This window comes from Anomalospiza imberbis, chromosome 3 (genome assembly GCF_031753505.1).
Source record: "Anomalospiza imberbis isolate Cuckoo-Finch-1a 21T00152 chromosome 3, ASM3175350v1, whole genome shotgun sequence".
Classification (NCBI taxonomy): Eukaryota; Metazoa; Chordata; class Aves; order Passeriformes; family Viduidae; genus Anomalospiza; species Anomalospiza imberbis.
Genome location: NC_089683.1, coordinates 77,551,498 through 77,574,942, shown reverse-complemented (window position 1 = coordinate 77,574,942; position 23,445 = coordinate 77,551,498). Strand labels below are relative to the sequence as shown.

The 23,445-nt window shown below is 37.9% G+C and overlaps 1 protein-coding gene across 2 annotated transcripts in view; it reads right to left on the bottom strand.

Moving 5' to 3' along the window:
* Window positions 1-23,445, bottom strand: part of PRKN (parkin RBR E3 ubiquitin protein ligase) — a 683,121-nt gene that overhangs the window by 15,528 nt on the left and 644,148 nt on the right. For both annotated transcript variants that reach the window (XM_068185226.1, XM_068185225.1), the window contains one exon: window positions 1,278-1,364. In XM_068185226.1, the coding sequence (XP_068041327.1) occupies window positions 1,278-1,364 (87 nt within the window). The remainder of the gene's footprint in view (window positions 1-1,277; window positions 1,365-23,445) is intronic.

Here is a 23,445-nt window from a genome sequence, read left to right as displayed (position 1 = left end):
TGCACAAATTAATGGGAAAAAGTTGCTGATAGCTACTAAACATAAAATACCACATGTGCATCACAAATCACTAGAGGCTGGGAAAGTAGATGAATTTTGGTTTGATACAATACACATGTTCCAGGTCAACAGGGGTAGATACCCTGACTGACTAGGAGGATACAAGCTGTTTCGTTCTGTCTCAACTAGTGCTAATTCTTTTTATAAATTAGAAGAGCTTCACTAAGAAAGGTTAAAGAGAAGAACCTCTACAGGTCATGACTGAGTGCAAGGTCTGCAAAGTATGGCATATGAACCATCTCCAGGTAGCACATGGCAAAGGCTTCCAGTAGAATTTCAACTCCCTGCCAGTCTGTGTTCAGTGAGTCCCCAAAAGCCTGCCTCAGACAGAGCCTGCCTGCAGGCAGTCACAGGAGGTTGGCTTACCTCCCTGAGAGCTGGCCGGATGCAAGCCCTCATCAACACCTGCCCACAAACTTTTATCTGCCACATAGGACTGTGTAGAGGCTCAGGGTTTGAGTTTTGAGTTTCTTAGCATCAAACCTGCCAGATATCTGAATACCAGTTTTCTGCTTCCTAGGAGAGTAGCCTGGGCATCAAGCTGTGAGGTATTCAGGGGATATGTTTCCTGCTCTTTCTCTCTCTCTCTTTTTTATTTTTTTTTTTTTAAGTTGGAAAGACTGTGGTTTACACAATTTATTTATTTCAAGGAAAACTTGAATCTCAAACTAAGAGCAATGCCAGGAGAGAAAAACTCTCCTCTCCAGGTCTATAGCTACAATAGCTACAAAATTATAGAGCAGCCTAGAATAATTATCATCTAACAGCTTGCAGCCAACACAATCTATTTTTTATTTCTGTAAGCTGAAACATAAATTACCAATAGTATTTTCTGCATAGGCTTTATAAAGCCCTGTTATTCAGCCCAAACCCACATGATTTCCTGACCAGTGCACTGAAAATAAGCTGAAAGGCAGAAAGACTATACAGAGCCTTTCAAAAGTGTTCACATTGAATAGAGACAACTCCAGAAGCCCACTGGGAAGGCCTTTTCTTTATCAACTGATGGCAGAGTCCTGTGTGCTCCTGACAGAACTTGGCTACTCTATCAATCACAGAGACTGAAATCCACCGCAAAGCCAATTCGGCAACTCTGACGGCTGGAGTAATTCAGCATGAACATAATTGCTTTTACTTAGGATTATAATTAGGACCCATTTGACAAATGTCAGTCTGGCTGGGCCAGGGATAATGATCAGGAGTTGTGAGATCCATACCTTCTGGGCCATGGCTCCTGGTGGACTGAGGAGAGAGTTGCACTCCCCTTCATGAAATTCTTCTTTACATTCACGACAGAACACGGACTGAAAAATAAACCAAAGCATCCCAGTCATAAAAACACATTGGGGACATAGACAGCAGGTTACCATCTTGAAGAGTCATACAATAGATGATCCCTTGCCCTTCTCTTCCCATTAAATTCCCATAATCCTCCTAATTGTGCATCTTATTATACACTTGATCATTAAGACAACAATTTTGCTGTTGTTATTATACATTTCATCAGTGAAGTAATGTAAATGCCATTATTAAAAATGAGATTTTGCAACATGGTTCATATAGGGACATAAAGTCATACTAGATAGTTATGGGTGTGCTTTTCCTGCTGTGAAATCTATTTATAGAAGAAAGGTGATAGCTGAAAAAAGCTGTTCTGCTGTATAGTGTTTGCTAATGGAAATAGTCTATTCATAGTTCTGAATCAAATGCCTTCTCTATAGAAAACTATTGCTGACTTTGCTAGGGGATGACCACTTTATAAAAGGCCATATGAAATACCATTTTCTAGGAAATTACATCCTTGCCATAGCCCTTTATAGGATGGTTTAAAAAATCCATAGAAAGAACACAATGATAGGATACTTAACACATGGTTTAGGAATCTACCTCTAGACCTTTATTGCATTTTTAGCAGTTGTTCTGGTTTTATCCTCCTTAAATAACATTGTACTTTACATAAGGCTTCATTGAAAGTAATGTCTTTTGCAGCTAAGTGAAACAATTCTCCCTAGCTCAGTCTGTCTGCCTCTGCCACCTAAAGTGGTTCATATGTATCAGGTTTGATGCCTTTTTTAAACCCAAAAATGAAGATATCTGACTTGACATGTGTCAAATCTTTGACCCATCAATGCTGCATTAAATTCTGTGTCCTTGCAGGTAAGGGGAAAAGTCAATAATGTAGAATGGGTCTCTCTTACACTGTTTTAAAGCTATGCTGTCTTGATTCAACTCCAGACTCTGAAAGATCTCTCAGAGATAAGAAATTCTGACTGGCATTATAAGCAAGACTTATAAAACAGCCTTGATTTTTAGATACAGAGCTACATTCACAGATAATGAATAAAGGATATCAGAAGGACATGACACTAGAATGTTTGTCTACCAGTAATCCCAGCTTTTGTATTTTCATTTTGAAATTTTTTGAGCTGTATTTTCACTTTTCCAAGAAGCATTGAAAATCATATTTTATTGTCATGCTAAAGAAACCACCCTTTATGAAAAGAAATAGTGCAAGTGCAAAAGGATTGATTCTGTTATTTAGAAAGGCAGGGAAACTTGGAGCAGTGGAGTGGAGTGAGTGTTCTAACTTCCAGAGATATCAAACCTAATCACTTGTTTGCTTTCGTGTCACTTCTCCCTCTATTTTGTTAATGATCTAAAATGTTTTGTTTTACTTCAACCAACACTGATTTGGTAATTCACTTGTGGTTGTTAGCAAACAGCTTCACAATGGAGGCACATTTTTGTGGGCTATGTTGTATGGGAAGCTGCATTGTTGTAAAAGAGCATCTTTTAAATAAAACAATGATTTGTATTGCATTAGTGGTCAAAAGTTTTGGGCCTGTTAAGCTCTGCTCAAACACATACAGAGTTTCCATCTGGATACCTAAGGTCTTAAAGAGTTGTTATCCCTTAACACTTAAGGCTATGCCTGGGTTTAATTCAATTTCCTACTGTGTATCCTACTGTCTTTTTCCTTTGTGACTTTATTTCCTTAAGAGCACATCTGACTGACAACATTTGTCTGATAGTTTTGTATACACTTGCTTTATCACTGCCTTATCACACAATACCTCAGCTTGCTTTCCTTACTCCAATCTCTCATTTCCCATGCAAGCACAATTTTAAACCTTTCATAAACATTGTAAAGGAAGAAATAATGAAGAAAGAGAAGAAAAATAACCAGGGCATATATTTTTGCAGAGACATTCTGTCTGGCTAGTTTATATGGCATTGGTGTTTATTACAATAATAAAATTCATAAGCTCCTGCAGTACTATTTAAGATGTGAAATGCATTTTCTCATTATGGAGGCCATATTTTATACTTGCCTTTGAAATAAATGATCTTCAGTACCAGTGTTACCAATGTTTTCCCCACAGGCCTATTGGAAACATTCATGAGTGTATAACTGGGCCTTTCACTAACAATTGTATATCCTGCAAGTAAGTCTGTGAGTGGGCCTGCCATATCCTTGCAATGAAACAAAGCCTGATTTTTTTGTGAGACAGGATACTCTTTTCACATCCTATTAGATAATGGATGAGATGTAGAATCAGTTCTGTGGCAAAGAAACACCCTGAAGGCTGATCAGTTTGTCAGAATAAATAAGAATAAATAGGCATCTCCCAACAGAAATGCATTAAGCACTCCCTTTTTATGGCAAAGCATGCATCATAAAGAAAAGGCATGTCACTTACAACAAAGAGCAGTTTGTGATAGTTTTTTTCATTTTTTACTTTCAGACATGAAAAATATGCTAAATTTTCAGTAACAAAATACAGTTGCAGTAAGCAACTGCAAAAATGCTGTCAGTTAACTTGTATTTTATGGCTTCATTAATATTAATACAGTTACTTTGCCCTTGGAAAGAAAAGGATTTGATGTTAAGTCAGGATTTAATACTTTTGCATAAATTTAATATTAGTAAGTGTTCAAAATTACTATAAGTACTGAAATTTCTAATAATAGTTACACTTTCTTTTTCTTCTTGTGCCAAAAAAAGACTGGCAGATTGCTGTGATAATATAAACAGCAAATAAACTTTCTGTGTCTTTACGCATTTAGCACTTGCTGCTGTTACCCTTGAAAGATTCTTTGGTTGAAAAACAACCAACACAAAGAATAAATCCCAAAGGTTCAAACCTACCCCTGCATTAAAAAGAGGATTAGCAGGGAAATCCCCAAAGCACTTAAGGGATTTAGGAACTGGAAATTAATATAACCTGTGTGTGGGCTATTACAAACTTTTGAATATCTGTAAAAGTGTATGAGATAGAAACAAGCAGAAATCCTAAATCCAGTGACCTCAGAATAGGGGGTATTAAAAACCTCAACAGGGATTCAGATCCTGTTTTTAAAATCCTCCTATCATTATGATTATTCAAACAAAAGGTAAAATCAGACCAAACTCCAGTCATGTCTATGGAATTCAGACCTCATAGATGATGTCTGCAGTGATGCTGAATAAAAACTAGGGTGATAAAACGAAGCTTCAGTCTCACTTACTCCTGACTGGCCCATTTATAATGTTTTAAGTTTGGAAGTGTGAGCAGAATGTAGCTTTTTTTTTTTTTTTTTTTTTTTTTTTTTTTTTTTTTTTTTGGATGAAAGGAAAATGAGTTTCTCACTTGCATGCTATGCTGCTTGGTTTTTTAGAAGTAAGATTTTACCATTTCCTTTTTCACAACATTTCAAAGATTTGCTTTCCCTTGGATTAAGCACTACAGCTCTCATTCTCTCCCTTGCCTACTGCAAATGCCTTTTCTTTGGTCTCTGATAATATCTCCTTATAGTGCTTATAAATAATACTGTTAAAATAATCCTTCTCCTATTCCCTGCACAAAGCTTCAAGTTTGAGCTCCCTTCTTTTATTTTAAAGTTACTCCTCAACTCAGATATTCCTTTTCTTTTTCACCCTTACCTCCTTCCATGTGTCTACACAGAAGAATGCAGGGAAGTTTGCAGTGAGGCAGTCATAGACAAGGTTTAATGTGCAGCACTGTAGGTGCACTGCTAGGGACTTCTTGCAAAACTCAAGCACATACCCAGATTTCTTACCAGCCTTCTGCAATCCATGTTGAAATCTGAGTTATCATTTCTTCCCTCCTCTAGTTATCACTCTTGGCTTTGTACTGAAGACAGACCATGTTTTGGCCAAGGTGTGTCTTCCAAAGCCAACATTCACATCCAGATTAAAGACATCAGGTGAGGAAAGATGCATTCATACCTCTAGTACAGTATTTCATTGGGTCTTCAAAATCACTTTTAAAATTTGTATTTAATGTCTACTTTGACTCTTCCTAGTTTCAGCTTCCAGCCACTGCTTCCTGGTTTGCATTTCTCTGCTAAAATAAAGAGTCTTTCAGTATCCCACACTTTCTTCCTGTGAAGGTGCTTAGGTACTGTAATTAAGATACCTCTGAAGCTTATTTAACCTACTCAGAGAATCTCCTAAGCTTCTCACTGGCTAAACCATTCCTCCTCCCTCTCTCCTCCAGCCCCAAATCATATTCATTGCACTTTTCTGAGGATTGTCTTGTTTTTGTCACTAGTTATATTTGACTAATCTGTATCATTGCTGTGCTGCATCAGCAAAGTTTCTTTATATACTTCTGAATCACTGTTGAGTATTGAATCATGACAGGTTTGATGACAGTCCCTGTCAAATGCTGCTACCAATACCCTGCTTTGCATAGATTCTTCACAGCAAACACTGCTTTCTGTGGTCTGCCAGTTCTTAAATCCTCATGACCAAAGCACGATGAGGCATTCATACTGCATCACCTGACAGTGATGAAACAATGCTCCTGCTCAGACTCCAACCACATCAGTTGGAACCCAGCCCACTAACAGCTTTTATTGATATATGGTGATGAATTCCTTATCAGAATATTCTCTAGTTTGAAGTCTTACAAAAACACTTGAAGGAAATGATTTTGTGCAATTACTTTTTCTTATCAAACCTGTAATTTCATCATAGAATGAATAATTTTCTTCTGTTATGACTGTTGTCACTAAGAATACATTGACTTGTAAAATCTTATAAAAATCACTCCTTCTACCTTTTCTCTTGCTCATCCCTCATTCAGTGCTGACTGTCTGAACCCTTCACTACTGATGAGAACTGTGAAAATTAAAAGCTACTGAATGCAGGCATGATCAACATCTTCATCAGTACTGGAGCAAAGCTAGCATGCAAGTGATGCAAAGGTTCTCAAAAACCATAACTATACGAACAAAGAAAACCAACACAGATTTCCTCATCTTTCATTTAAAATGCAGCGCTCACAACTTTTACCTTCTTTCTCAGGGAAACAAGTACATCAAGAAATCAACCTTCAATGCATCTACCTCACTCTTTCTTCTAAAATCAAGCTTGAAACCAAACCAAAAAAGTGCTACATTATAATTCATGCTAAGGCTGAAATAAACCACAGCTGGCAAGTGTTAATTCTATTATTTATTGAGCTGCCAGAAAATGCACTTTAAGTACTCTTGTAATGTGAGAAGGCTGTAGTATAGTCTAAAGAGAATCCCAGAGAAGCTATGCATAATCTAAGACACATATGGAACTAAATAGACATTTTAATGTCTTTAAAACCAGTTTGGTTATATATTACACATCAAAGCAAAATAAGCATTCTAAAATACTTGCACAGCTTTGATAACCACAGCATCAGAATATCTTGGAACTGTAAGAAAACCTCCTTCATTGCATGCCAGTGAAGCAACAGAAGACTGCTATTACTGTTTTAATGACTGAAGCCTGATTTATAGAAAACCTGGGCCACAGATCTCTAAAATCTGAGGATATTAATTCAGTTGATATGTGTACCTAAATGCCACTGAGGATCCACAGATCCACACTAAAGATACTTGTCCAAGATCACATAGCAGCACGTAAAGAAGATTTCCAGTTTTTAGACATTGGACTTTCCCAATAGCCATCTCAGATTATTCCTCTAAAGAAACACATTCTGGTTTCATAAGGTCAAAATTTTGCCTAACAGAGGTAATCAGTGAAGTATTTCCATGCTTTCCTCCTGCTCTCTTTTGTAAATGAAAATATAATGGAGGAGTGTAACTATGTAGTCACCAATCACACAGAATATCCTGAGTTCCAACTATCAGATACTTATATGGTATAGAAAAAAATTAATAGTTGTTTGCTCTTTATCAGAATAACAGGATTTTTTAAAACCAGACTTTTTTAACCTGAAGAGTGTTTTATTAAATAGTAGTACAAATGAGACACTGGATAGGTAAAAAAATATTATCTTCGCTGGACAACATCAACATCTGGTTAAAAAACTTCCTTGAAAATGTAAAATATTATAGGCAACCAAGTCTCAGTCCTAAATGAGCTTTTCTAGCCAAACTATAGGCTGCTGACTGGAGCAAACATTTATATTGAAAATATGAGTATGCCTTATGGGAAATCAAAGCAATCAGGAAGTGACAAATAGAATGACCCAAGTCATCTCTCTATAGTGTTTCCATTTAGAAAAATATAGTTTCCAAATGCACTTTCCTAAGTACAAATGATGTTATAGTGACCGAGAAGTACATATAGATTTTTTTTTTCTTCAAGAAAAGCCTGCACACCCCAGATTTCACAGAATATGATTTTACCATGCTGCATGACTTTCAAGTAATACAGGACTTGGATCTTGGTGAGAGTTCAGACCTGCATAAACACAGACTGAGTATTTTTCAGTTTGAAACTAAGAACTTTGTTATTTATTTCCACCCAAAGTCAATTAAAACCACCCCCACCCTCTGCGAAAGTCACAGTGCTTGTCATGTGCTGCTGTGAACCAGACATCTCAGATATTGGATTGACTTTGCCTCTGGCACTTTGTAATATCCAGAACCAAGTGTGAGACCATCATCCCCACACCCTGTCTTTTGGTATTTCTTGTCTTTACAGCAGGAAACTTTAAAAGCAGAGTATTTACCATCTGGAGAAAGCTATGTTTACTCAGAATTTGTGGCTTTGCCAATTGCCAGTTACAGACAAACCTGCAAATACTACAAAGAAGATAAATGCCGCAGTACAAAAAGCATTCATTTCTAATGACACCAGTTTTATCAGATATGAGGCAATTGCAAAGCATAGTAGTACTTGCAGAGCAATTTTGGTCTTTTTCCTTATAATAAAGTACACACATTTACTATGCATATTTCAGCTAAAATCAAACTTTTGTGAGAAGCATGACAATCTGTCAAAACATGGTTTCAAAAATACAGCTGCATTCTCTGTGCAGCTTTTGCAATCTAAGTGCAATTTGCCATCAATACTATAAAAGACAATTTTCTATAAACATAAAAAGCTTTAAGCATAGGACTGCATCAAGATTTGAATGTTTTCCTTATGAATCTGAAAGTAAAAGTCTCCTTTCTGACTCCTGCAAAACAACCCGTGGGCTCGTTTCCTAAGATCTAGATGATGGCATTTACATCTGAAGCCTTTTCAGTGAGTGCTGGCGAGTTTGTGCCCACAGTCAAGCATACTGTCCTGGAGCTTGCCTTACATCTGGCAGCATTAACCTAAAAGGTGGGCTTGTTAAACTGGCAGCATAAGCTCCAAAAACCTGTCCCAGACCTCCCCAAACCTAATTTGCTGATGTATGCGGATTGGCAATCTTATTTCTGCTTCCCAGCCCCCTTCTTTGTTGCCTTGTAGTCTAAGCACTGCAAGGGATAGAAGAGAATTAAAAAGCAGGGTCAGATCCAGGTACTTCTCTCAGAAGTGACTTCAAACCTCTGTGGGAGAAGAGAATGCTCTTTCCAGATTTCTCTACCCACACCTTCACACAAGGGTATTACACAATCTTATGCTTAGCATGTTGGTAGGATGGAAGACTTATTAGCCCATCCAGAAAATAAGAAGGAAAAGCCTATAAAGCAGAGTTAGTAACAAGATTATGTGATATACTGAAAGTGTGAAAAACTGTTGGTTGTGCTATTATGTGCACATAAGAGAGTCACATCTTGTTATCACTGAACAAACTACCTGATAGCTGACTACCCAAGCAGACATGAGTTCAACCACTGCACAATGTTCAAAGCAGACCATGGCTTTGGTTCTTGAAAGAGGTTTGGATGGCCCTGGCAGAGGTGCACAGCTTTACAGGACGCAGAACAATATTGTGCCCTGAAGCACTAGGAAGGGATACCCAGTTAGGTGCCAACCAAACTACCGCTGGAAAAGGAAGCCTAACGAGCTTAAACAAAGTAAACAGCTGCCTACAGCAGCAGGCTGCTAAACCCTGCAAGGCATTCGCGTCCCTGTTACTTATCTGTGCCAGAGATGTGGACAGCAAGCAGAGAGAGCAAAGCTTCTAGCTTGTCATGCTACAAGAACTCTGACAAGACCTTAGATGTTAAACATTACTACTTAGAGGAGCTCTTCCTAGCCCCAGAAACAGCTGCTGCCACAGAGTCTGACCCCTCCTTCAGGACCAGCCGTCACAGTTACTCATCCTCCTCTGCTCTTAATTCCTTTCTACCTGCTTCTCCTCTCTGCCTTCTCATTTCTGTGAAGCAGTAGCCTAGACTCTTTCCTTCTTCAGGTGGAAAAACTAAGTTTTATTTGCAGGTTGCACTGCTGAGAAGCTTTGGGGTAGCCCTGCTGGAAGTCTCACGGCCATACCAGTAATCTGTAGCTAATGCAGCTGTAGCGCATTTGGGACCTGGATTACTCTCTCTACATGGTGCTGTATTCTGCTGGGTGGAGGTTTCAGCACAGCTTGAGGATGCCGATCTGCAGAGATCCCTTACTTCCCTCTGCAGTACAGACATGACAAAGGAATTTAATTAAGTATTAGGTTCTTGCTGGCCCCACTGGAGAGAAAAAACAATTGTGTATTGACTTAAATCTATTCCCATTTAAGTAACTTTAGTAAGTAGTACAGACACCAAATCACATCTATCTAGTGTATAATGTTTAGCAATTTCATGCCTGGATGACTAATAAAATGCAAAGTGGATGCAGGTTAGTGTAAGATTTCTACAAATGATTTCCATAATAAATTACTAAGTATTTATATGAGGAAACATTGAAAAAACCCCAATATCATTGACACCTTGTAATTTTATGGAATGTCTTAGAAAGTAGATGCAAGGGATAAGGAGATTAGTAATTTATGAATAAGAGGAACAAATTTAAAGTTGTTGGAGATGTAAAATGTAAAATGGGGATTTTTAAAAGACTTTCTGTAATCTAGTGCCTATAACTTCCTATTTCATATCATAAAAGAATGCAGCATTCCACTTAAAACTGATAAAAAGGAAAAATAAAATAGGAACAAAACCCTAGCTATGTAATATATAATAGGCACACATTAAAACACAAACTATGTGTCTCTCCCACTTATGGTGGTAGAAATCCTCTGTCACTTAGTGGAACAATATAGTATTTACCCCAGATCAGATAAAGTCAGAGCATGAGTCAAATTGTAAAGAAAATAAAGCTAGAGTGTATGTTGTCATCACTCAAATGGATACAAAGAAGTAGTGAAATTTTACATGGAAGAAAGCATTATTCTTAGGAACTGGGATGCAAAGAGGGAAAATGACAGTTTTCTTGAGATGCCTTCAGAAAGGGTGAGACAATGCATTTTATAACAAGTATAACTAAGTGACTATTTTTTCCTGCAGAACATGCAACACTATAACTGTGATGTAAAAACTTGATTTTTTCCAACAAAGTGGTTGAACGCTACATTAAAATATCACTTCTCCCATGTTTGAAAAAGATGTTTTGTTGCTGAATGCATATATCAGTTCATAAGGAATGTCATGAGGAATGAATTTTACTGCCTGTGGCTTTAGCTTCTGCTTTAGCAGCTTTAGAGTTCTATTAATATGTCCTTAAAAAGTACAACAAACCTATTTCCATATGATAATACTGCTGCTCTGCATGCATGCCGTGGGCATTTGAGCATCTAGCTGCACATTTATATGTGCAAACAGACCTGGAAATCTGACGGGTTCATTAATGTGGTTCTTGAAATGAACTACTGAACATGCAGGGTGGGAAGCTGATGAGAGCTAGGCAATTACCCAGTGCTTAATTCACACCGAATTGCAATAGAAATCAGGCACTCCTTTCCTTGAATGTTTTTTAAAATATCCCTAACAGAATGAAGGCATCCCACATACAACCTTTTATTCTGTGCCATTCGGACTGTGTTCTTGTAACAATGTGCAAGATGTACATTTTGTTCATTTCCTGGTTGCTGGAATTCATTTACATTAAAAAAAGCCCACCCAGCAATATTGAAAACTTCCCGAAGATGGCAGCAGTGACATAGGAATCCACACAAGCTGGCTTGGCTAAGCTTTTGCAGTTAAAAAAGATTCTTAAAAAATCCTAGTCAACATCTATGATCCAGTCCAGGGTTACTAACAGCTGATACACGCAAAACCAGTCCTGACAAGACAGTCTCATAAAGAATAAATGGTATTCAGATGCACTGAAACACATAAAAAGGAGCAAGAGGTGCTCCTTGTTTCAAGGGCATTGCATCTTCTCTTGAATCTGGTAACAGCTGAAGCCCTGTAAAAAGAGCACCCTTCTGAGTATGACCATTGAGCAAATAAAATAGCATAAATAATATATCTGGCATAACTGTGGTGCTGTTTTAAGTGTTTTATTGGGTTCATGCTATCTCCTATTTGTAGCACTTGCTTTTTAGAACTGTAAACACACATCTAGTTTGTGTACTAGGGTGAGCATAAAATAATGAACTGATTTGTGTGTCTCCGTGTTCTCAGGAAATGCCTAGCTTCTGCACAAGGATCCAGTGAGCATGCCTTCACTCTTAGTGACCAGATTAAGGGCATTAGGATTTCTCTGAGAGAAATTCTGTTTGTTTGGTTGGTTTTTTTTTGAGCTGGGTGGGGGAAGAATGACCTCAAGTCTTTATTCTACTTCTTATTTATGTTAATCTTATGAAGAAGTGAATCTTTCAAAATTAGGGCATAATCTACAATCATCAAATCCAATCCATGTGTTCGCCAAAGACCAGCACCACTCAGTTCAACAGCTGCTTCTTTCAAATTCTGAATCTGAATAGGACTTTACTGGAAAACCTAATAAAACCGCATGAAACCAAACCAATCAACCACCAACAACAACAACAAAAAAAAACACCTCAAACCAAACCAAAACCAGCAACAACAAAAACCAAGCAACCAACCAAAAAAACCAAAACAAAAAAAACCCCTGCATGAAAGGATTCTAATTGGAGGTGTCTCTAAGTCTGAATATTTACACTGAAAAACACTGAGAAACTTTGAATAAATTTGAAAGACAGATGAAGACTTGGTGTTAAGCCTCAGTCTAAAATTAGATGTAGACAGACCTTGGAACTCCATTGACTCCAAGCACTGAAGGATAGATTTAGACCAAAGATCTACAATTCCAATTAATCTGAAAGGGGAACAAACTAAAATAAATACTGTTTAGAAGTGAGAAAGAAATTGCATGTATTTTTTAAAACCGTCATATTTGGTTCTTCTGAATGGAGGATCATCTTTGCAAAATGTTCTATGAGCACTGCTGGAGAAAGCATTGGAATAATGATGAAAATATCATGCTTCATCTTTCAAGGAACAAAAGCAGATGCTTCCTGAAAAAAAAAGGCCTAATCAAAAAAACGATAGCTGGACTGTTTATGCCAGGAATAGCCTGTCACAATGTAGAGCTCCCATTAAGGATACCTCAATTTCTGTGCCTTCTTTTTGGTGCAAAGCTTAGCTGTGTGGTTTCAAGTTTTTTTATTTTGAAACAAGAATGTTTTTTTCAAACTTACAGAATCTGTGCTAATTGTATTCACAATGTATATACCAAGTCAATAATGTGACTTCTTCTCTGACCTTTCAAACTAATTCTTTTCTGGTTTGTTGATCCTAGACATTACTGTAAAGTAATTATACAAACTACCAAAAAATGATCCCTGAAATATGAGCTCTGAACATTGCCTGGTTTACAGGAAATACAGTTTGGCACTTGTCTCAGCACTGTTTTGAAGAGCCACACAATAAACATTTTATTGCAAAAGAAACTCCATTCAGATTCTGAATACATATACATGTGTATAAAACCCACAAATATTGTCCTGTATCAGCTTATACTGACAGGTAGCAAGATCCATACAAAAAATATGCTCCACAAATATTTCATGTTTATCAAGATAACTTTACCACTCAGCAATTTTCTTACTTTTGTTTGGATTTCTGACATCTACAAATCACCCAAGAATCACTACATTTCTCTAGTTGCCTGGGAGGCAACACAGCATGGCACAAGCAATCTAGAAGGTTTCTGGAGTGCATTGATGACAATTCCTTGACACAAAGAATGGAGGACCCAACAAGGGGCCATGGTTTGCAGCACTTCCATCAAAGAAGAACTAGGTGCATACGTGAAGACTTGAGGCAGCCTAGGCTGCACCAACCCTGAATTGATGGAGTTTGGAATCTTGAGAGGAGGGGAAAAGGCAAAAAGCAGGACCATAAATCTGGACTTCAGGAGAACCTACTTTGGCCTATTTAGGGCCAAAGAGTGCGAAGGTAGCCGGCCCTGGAGAAAACAAGGGCCGTGTACAGTGGCTGATGTTTAAGGATCATCTCTTCCAGCTCAACAGTGGTCCATCCTTGACCATCAGGAAGTGAACTAAAAACAGTAGGAGACCTGCTTGATGAATAAGAAGCTCTTGACAAAATTCAGATATCAAAATGAAGTATGCAAAAGGTTGGAGCAAGGATGCTGAAGGACTATAAAGACACTATTCAAATGTGGGCTTAGGAAAGCCAAAATCCACCTGGACTCAAATCTCATACGGGACACAAAAGGCATCAAGGATTTGTGCAAGTACATCAGCAACAAAAGCACGACCAAGGAAAGTGTGGGCCTGGTGATGAATCGGGTACAGAATTTGGTGAAAAAGTACATGGAAAAAGCCAGTGCAGTCCTAGGACCCACAAGTAGCTTAATTTCACTGCTACTAAACATATGATATGCAATTACACCCTGGATGGCACAACAAATAACATTAAACCAAAGAGCAGATTTTCACCATTTCCTCGGTACAGTCAGAAAAGCAGATGCAATCCTTAAATCCCAAGGAAATGTGTACCCGCACGTGCATGAGTACAGAAGGACAACTCCAACCTGGAACTTCTAAATAACATGGGAGTACACTATTCTTCTGTATAAAAACAGTTTATGATTGACTAAAAAAATATGCATGAAACAGTTTTGGTTCAAAAGATCCACTGATCTTTTGAAGAAGACAAATCTAACATAATGCATTCGAATACCAGTGCTGGCTGAAACAAATTGCCTGAAATCTAGGAAAGCATGAACCAGGTCCTTCAAGTACCTCTAGGACATCCCTGTGCCTACCAACAGGTCTCGTTCTCAGAACTCTGAACTGGTATTTTTTTTTAGTTTCTGGAGTTAATGACTACAATGCAAATTACCCAGGTCTTTAGAATAAGCAAGCATGGCTGAAGAATTCCTCATTCATGTAGTGCTTCTAAGAAACCAATGTGATAGGGCTTATTGTTTGTTTTTAATAAGAAAGGAAGTTCAAGAATTCATCTTTTGTGATAATTAGATTGTGGTCTGATGATATGATTATATGTGAAATTTCTTGCTATCATGGCCAGTTCTTGGGTTTATGCAAATGAGCATGACTCCATTTTCTCCAGTGGAGCTACATTAATTTACAGCTGCTCAGGATCAGAGCCTACCTGTTTCTGACACCTAGGACATGAATTAATATGGCTGTATGGCATCAAGAGTCACTAGTCAAGCACAGGACATACCTAAATATTTCTCATTTGAGATATTCTGCTGCAGTAATGCACCTCCTCCTGGGCTCCCCCCTTCTCATTACTCTTATTGTTCATTCCATCTAAAGTCATTTTTTTCCTTCCATTTCTCTAGCTACATTTACATCTTGGCTCTCTTGATTTCATGATGGAAACAAAATTCAAGCTATTCACTATATTTTTTATTTTTTCCCCCAAGCCTTTAAAAACCTTTTGTCATAAAGCTATTGAAATTGCTCTCTCTCTCCCAGTACATTCATTTTCCTTTTGTTAATACTTGGAATCATTGCTCTTCTCACATTGCTTCTGAAGATATAAAGAACTTCATAATTGCTTCTAGAACTCCATAAAAGCAATAATACAACTACAACAATGCTAATACCACTATACAAACAATAAAGAACAATACTCCTGTCAAACACAAGGTGTATCATCCCTTCCTCTCATCCCTTTCCCTGCTCTCAAAAGACTCAGAAGTAGCCACACCTGGAAGCCTTCCAGCCACCAAGGCACATGACTTTGGATTCATGTGATAGGAACAAAAAAGTATGTGTTTGGAGACACTCACCCTTTCTACCTCCCGAGGTATAGCCTTCAGGCATTCTATGCAAATGAGCCCATGGTAATTAGGGTAGCATGAGCCAAATTCTGTATCCAGGACCCACACAGAAAGCAGATAATTAATCAAGGGGGGGAAAGGAAGAATATTTTTTAATATATTATTCAGATATAATTCATCCTGAGGAAATTATTAATGTGTATCTAATCCCCACTACTTAAGCATACATGTGGTTCTATTCTGTTGCTAATCATGGTATTTTGGGGTTTTTTTGGGAGGGGGTTATTTTTGCACAAATCAAAGGAAAAAGTAGCATACCCCTGGGTCACTCATAAATAGAAATGTATCATTATCCTTGAAATAATTATAATCTGGGGGGAAAATGTTGTAATTTTTTACCTTTTCCCCTTCAAAGTTCAAATTACGTTGCTATTGGGAGTTTAAGGCAAAGACAGGAGAATATAGCCACAACTAGTATATGAGTCCACCATATTTTTATTCTTTGGCTTCAAAGATAACCTACGAGCTCACAAAGAAAACAAAAAAAGGTTACTTTTGCAAACTGTCTTAAAAACACTCAACAATAATGACCCCAAACCACTGCAGCTCTCAGTTGTCTTACTGCTGTATTTGGGGGCTATTACTCTAGCTTGATAAATAAGGATAAATAAGAAATCTTTGTTCGGAGTCTTTTGATATCTTACCTTTGTGTAGTATATTTACTTCAACTGTGTGCTACGATCTCTTTCTGATTTCATTCTCATTTTTGGATACGTAGGAGGTTGGAATTTTTCTATCAGCAGTCAATCAAAAAGAGGCAAAGCATGCCTGCTTGTACTGAAGTGGCAAAATCACAATTGTCAAATAGAGATGGACTTTAATTTGCTCCCGTAAGTTGTGCTATCTGTTATTTTCCCACTGGAGAATCAAGTGTGCATCATTTTTCTCAGCTGCTTTATGAGAAAATTGTAGTTCATGAAAACCTGGGAGGTATTAACAGAAAAAGTATGCAATTTGACTTACAGTTCAAGTTATCTCTATTTTCCATTAACAGAGAGTGCTATGCTTTTAAATTAAAAATGGTCCAAAGCTACAAAATTCAAGGTTTGTATCAACATTTTGCTCAGTCTCATGTTCGAGGAAGAAGTTGCAAGTTAATCCCACCCTTAGGTTCAGGTCATTTTATACAGCTTCTGTTTGTGGACTCTAGCTCTTGAGGAGCCAGTGTCCACTTTCAGGAGTTAAATGCTCATCACTTGTTAAGATATGATTCAAAAGTCAGAATTAACAACTATTTTCTATAGCCTGTCCACCATCCTGGATGCTTGAACTATCTACCTGTCTGCTCAGTACACACATACAAACACATCCCTCAGCAGAATTACATGACAGCATTTGTTCTTGATGAGACACATACAAGCTTCCAAGGGGAAACAACTTTACAAGATGCAAACCCATGTTTTTCTGTATTTATCGTATGTATAAACCACCAAAACTATTAAAATGAGAATAGATTAAAAAAGAGGAATTTTAAGTAAAGGAATAATGCATATATTTGCTATTTTTTGAAAAGCCTTTCTCTAAAGAAAAAAAAAATTGCTGATTTTTGACAGATGCCACTGCTGCTGAGGGATCCAATAAGATGTTTTGTCTTGCATAATGAGTGCTAAAGATACTTTGCATTACACAAGGAATTAAGATGTATAATTGCATAATGGCTGCTAGGGATGCATACACATGGCATTACACAAGGAATTGAGATGCATATTCTTAATGGCAATGATGTCTAATGCCTGAGAGTGCCAGGCTAGACATTAGGTCCCCACTAAGAATAGGCTTAATTTAAAGCATTTGAATAGCCTCACTCAAATGGATCTCAAGTATAAGCGGATGTTTAAGCAAATTTTTTCATTAGGACTTTACTCCTAATGCACAGCACATTTATTTAATTCATATTTTCTAAGAGCTTGTATTAGAAATATATAAAGCCAAGCAGCTAAAATACATGATTATCTATATGAAGCCTTCCCAATACATAATATTTACACCTGAAAATTAATGAGTCAACCTACAGCAAGTCTTTGTAAATCTTGTTTTATTCATGCCTTCTCTACCGAATTTCTTTCTTAAACATGAAAATATTTTGACATATTGGCAGTGTTCTTGGTGTTCCTGTTGAGCCATCTCAGCCTACTAGAAGCTCTGCACTCAAAGGGTGTCCACATTTGTAGGAGTTTTCAAAGGAAACTAGTGCTATGCTTATCCCTTTCTTGACTTTGGTGTGAGTGCCTTCCCACTATACACAGCCGAGGTAGGATGGATGTGCATCTCAGCACTGAACTGTAGGCAATGGGAGAGCCATAAACACAGGGAAGCAGCACTTCTGTTAAGACCCCGTAAGGACAGTATCCTTGTCCGTCAGCCACACAAACTGTAAGGCTTAATAGAATGTGTGCTACCCTGAGATAACACATGCCTTGTGGGTGCTGAGGGGTGTGAGGCAGAGGCAAATGCTTTTAGTGACCTGCCAGTGTTATCTTGCAGCAACATACATACCTTAGGATATCCAACGAAATTATAAAATAGCCCCAAACTCAGAGAAAATTATTATTTTTTTAAATTTAACAACCAAACAAAAGAAATGAGGTGTGTAATAATTAAATGGCCAGTAAAGAGCAAATAGCTCATAAAATGTTTCATTTCTGGACTGCCGAGGAGAACAATAGACAGGGACACAGGTGAATGAAATAAAATGTCATGTACATTCTACATGCTATTCAAGCATAGCAATTTCCCCAAAAGGTCCTTTATTAAAACAAGAATGAAATAATGGAAGAGATAGTTTGGAAAGATTTTTTTCTTTTTTTTCATGCACCTTAATATTTCTCAAGACACTTCTATTTATAATTCTGATTGGCATTTGAAATGCTATAGTTACTCTACTGGATCATACCACAGCCTCACATAGACACAAATTTTGCAGCCTGAAATTTAATTAATATATCTATATCTATCTATACATCTGTAACTAGAATAATTCAGTGTTTCCAATTAAAAAAAATCAAGTTTTCTAGAAAATATGGAATCTTTTTCTAAAGGATTATTACAAACCAATAATCATCAATATTCATTTATCAAACAATAGAAAGCAATGTATTAATTTGCTTGGAAATCTTGCAACTGTACATGATGTTTTAGCAGGAATCAGGTTATATTCTGAATTTACAGTGTTTTGTCATTTTCACTTAAGGAAAAAAAAATCCAGTTCAGCTATATGGGATTAAATACTAAGAGATACTAAACCAGCAAATTCCAGTTCCCTCTTGCAGAAACCTTTCAATAATGACATTAGCAAAGTTTCTGAATTTTACTCTTTGAAAACAGAAAAAGCGTTCTAATTTTGCTGGACGATCAATTACAGATAAGATAGATGGGAAACTTGTCCAGACCATTGCAAAGAACAACCAGTACTTGTCCTCTTTGTCCTGTGAGTACATATTGGTCTTGTCTGGCATAACAGTCCAAATATTGATTGCAAATCAACTTTTAAAATATCTCGGCAGAAGACTTGTCTTAGTGTCCTCTTGAAGCAGTGGGTTCCACACTAGTGAAGTGCTTCACATTCAAGTGTGAGTTTCTCTGGTGGTTTTTTTTTTTCTGTGAGTAATTGTCATATAAAACCCATATGCAGGACTAAAATACAGCTTTGATACAAAAGCAGATGAATGAACGAATACCTCAAAATTCAAACAGCATATCATAAAGACTGTACATTGTAAGAATTTCCTAAGATGTTATTTTAGCTGTAAAGATTAAATCCACACCTGATATTTTCTCCCGTTATTTCACATGCTATTACTTATCTCATAAATGTGACCTAAATAAATATGACATATGCTGAGATGTACTATCCTGTTCAAGAGCAAGATCTTTGGAGATCTTTAATATCTTTTGCTGGACCAGCTGGTACAGGTAGAATATTGAGCAGGGCTGTTGGATATATACTGGCTTACTCAGTTCGATCCAAACCCAAGATCTTCTCCATTTTAAGAGTTCCCTGAAATAAAAGAAATTAAGGAAGCTTTTCTACGACCATTAGTAATCAAGAAGAAAGTTTTGCAGACATTTGTATAATAAGTTTGAGAGAGGATATGGATTTTCTGATGTTTAATCAGGCCTGAGGTTATAATGCAGCTTGGGACACTTTAAAATTCTCTTTTTCTCTTCTATCCCACTACCTATTAATGAAATTTGTGGAAATATATCTGATAACATACAATTAAAATTGGCCTCATAGATTACCAAGTTCCAGAAGAGGTGTGAAAGATCAGCAAAGACACAGAAACAGTGCTGTTCCATGAGACTAATTTCCATACAAAAACAGGATTAAAAAAAGTGAGCTCATCTCACACTGACAGGCAAAGTCTGCTGAGAAGGAAGGAATAGGAACATGGAACAGATAAACAGTGATGAAAACAGGGTAAGCTCTCACAGAGTAGAGAACAGAGTGACATGTCCCATTGTTAAATCTGCTCCTCTTTGTGCTCTACATATCATTTTCCTTCGTGCTCCTGTAAGTCTCTATCCCTTTTTCTGTTGTGTATTCTGAAAGGAAGAGAGATATCTTTTAAAGGCCCTCAATAGGTTTTTGGTAACCTATTTTATGTGATCATTACCCTTCATTATGTTTCCATCATCTGATTTTCACATTACTGAGCTTCATTTTTGGCTCTCTCTGACTGTGAAAAAAGAAATGCACCTATTCCCAGGTTAGCTTTTTGTATGCTAAACCCAAATACTTTCAACAGATTACTCTAAAGGTGTTATTTTCTTTTTTTTTTTTTCCCATTGAAAGAAAACTTCATATTTTCCAACATTTCAGTGTTTAACTGTTTGAAACTTGACATCATTTTGGTCGTTCTGCTTTGTTCCTTTGTTTCAAGAGCAATTACACCCAGAGGAGCAGGACACAATAGAAGTTACAGCATTTTTGATGCAATGTAAGTGGTGTCTTATGTAACAAGACCATCCCCTCCTAGGCTTTGCTTCACTTTGTTTACCCCAGTAATACAATCCAGCATCTGATTTGCTTTCAGCACTGCAGCTGTGTTTTAGCTGTGTTTTAGTCCAAAGGCTTTAGGGACTTTTCTATAAACAACTCCCAAATCTCTCTTATATCAAATAATCCCCATTCTGTCTGGGAAGGATTTTTTTTCTGTAACTGCTGATTAACAAGGTAGCTGAGTAGAAGTTGTTTCCTTTCAACCTTTCTACCAATTCATTCATGATAAGACCCCAACACAGTGCTTGCAACACTACTGCTATTTCCAAGAGAAAGAATTTTGATCTCATAAGCAAATGTGAGCTCATGAGCAAAACCTATCAAGAAAAAGCCAGAAGAAAGCTAAATATAGGCTCATTCTCATGCCATTATCAGCTAGTGGTAATGCATGAATCATCGATGTCTATTTAATACTATGAGAGCTCATAACTTATGTTGACCTTCCCCCAGAGATGACAAAACAATAACATTTTAAAGGTATTTGTTTTATGGTTTCTTGATTAATGAGGCTTTAAGCTGATTCACTACTACACTCACTGCAGCAGAGGGTATTGGCAAGTATACATGATGCAAGGGCAAACAGATTGACACATCAAACATAAGCCATTTACCACACACATAAAATGCATAGTAAATAAACATCTTGGGACAGAACTGTAGAATGATTTCCATATTACGTGCACAACAGAGGGTACAAACATGTACATTGTTTGTAGTTGGCTCTGTGGTCACAGCAGTGTCATGCTTCCGTTAAGAAAGTTCAGAATGGAGAAGAGGAAAGCTACATTTTGCCTTGTCATGGTTGCTGCCCTCTGGGTCCTGTGCTGCACTCCCAAGGGAGCAGGAATTTATTTACTTGCTCCTCCAGTGCGCATGGATGTGGGGCAAACTCTGGGAGTAGGGAGTGGGACAGGGAGTGAGAGCTGGCAACTAGGACATGAATATATGTGGTATTTGGTTTGGTATATTTTAAATAAAATCTCTCCGAGCATGGAAAATTCTTTCCTAATTTTTTTTTTTAATTAAGCATGCTTTTCTTTTTAAGAAAAAGTGGGCTGGTTCAGCTTTACAGCTTCTGGATAGTTGGAGGTTCTGCTATAATATACAGTAAGAATTCATTACTGTCCAGTTAGGGTAAATACTTGTAGGGTTCAAAAGATAAGTCAATTAGGACTCTTTCCTGTAATTACTATTTTATAATGATTAATCTTTACTGTGTTTGTCTTTCAGTCTCTTTATGTGAATCATCTTTAAGTAAATAAATGAATTATATTGAAACGAAGTCTAATCATGGGGGAGAGGTTTTCATATCATCTGAACAACATAAAGCCATTTATTAAACTGACTTAACCTCTAGGATTATGCAATCCATTTTGATTTGTATTTGGAGAGGGTTTTGTGAAGGGAACCCTGTGGCTTAAAGTAGAGCAGACACAGCTGAGATCCACCTGCGAAAAACTGAGTGTGAGATGCCCTGCAGCAGGTCTCACCCAGGGTCCAAAGCATGCCTTGTTCTGTCTCCCACATAAGCTTCCCCATTTCAGTGATGCATGTCTTCAGAGATCCAAAGACTTACTGATGAGAGAGAAGCATGAGAGGAAGTCCGGGCAAAAGAAAGGCTTCAGCCTCCTGACTGTGCAGACATCCTCAGCCCAACATTTATCAGTCTTTCAGAAGTGTAGCTGGGTTCCCAGTAAAGGACTGTAAAAAGGAAGTACCTTCAAATGCTTTTCTAGTCTCCTTTTTCTATACAAAGGAACAGTGTTGGTGTGTACTTCAGGCTACTTCAGATAGTATCTACTTAAGATCCAATAAAGGATGTGGGTGCACAGAAGTTAAATACTGCAGTATTTAATGCCCTAGAATGAAATACAGACCCTTGTACAGCACAGGTACAGCAATATGATGTAGGTGTTTAAGAGCAGCACAGAGAGGCCTACACAGAAACAAATAGGTGTTATTTTGCAGGCAGACACAACACAGAGAAAAAAACCCCAACAGACAGCCAGTTTTTGTAGTATGAGTGTGGTGTGACGAGAGCTCCTTGGCGATGCTTGCCAGGAGCTGCTGTTTGTCACACCCTGCCAGGAGTCTGCAGCAAGGTGGAAGAGTTTGCAAATGACAGTGCATTGTTTAGAGGCAGAGATGAAAGCTGATTGTAAGGACATGTAGGAGAACCTTATAAGATTGGGTGATAAAGCGGTGAGTTAAATTCATCGTATGTTTTTGTGGCTATGTACTCTGATTCAGTACCAGATTTAGGAGGTATCAAACTAAAATAGTAGGAGTGAAATTCAAAGCAGCTGCCTGGAAGGAAGTGGTTCCTCATGCCATGCACAATATGTTTGTGGACCTTTGTGCCAAAGGATGCTACACAAGCTGAAAATCTCCACCTTTCCAAGAGAACCTGGTTAAATGCACAGCAGACAAATCCAAAGGAAATAATTACAGACAAATGTGTCTCGGGAAGTAGCCTTAGCTAACTGGAGCCTGAGAAATGTGAAAGTATCACACTTGCTTCTTCTTATCCTACTCTGTACTAGGGACCTGCCTACAGCCACTTCTGGTGACACCAGAGCTGGCACAGCATGGCCATTGTGCCTCTGCCCAGGTGCAGAGTCCAGGTGTGTGCCAGTGCTTGGCCTGGGACAGGGGTGCTGCGGGGCCAGGTGGGACTGAGTGAGGATGAACTGTCCAGGGCGGCACAGGCAGGAGCACAGTAACACTGGCTGCCAGTCACTGTCACACAGATTTAGAATTGGGAATTATTGTGGTACTGGTACCATGGCAGTGCTGCTGGCATTGGTACCACCCACAGCTGCTGCCAACAAGCTCTGGCAGTAGGAACTTGTTGGGCAGTAGAGCCAAAAAGGAGCTCCTATGACAGCTATACCAGCTGACTGCAGGAGCTACA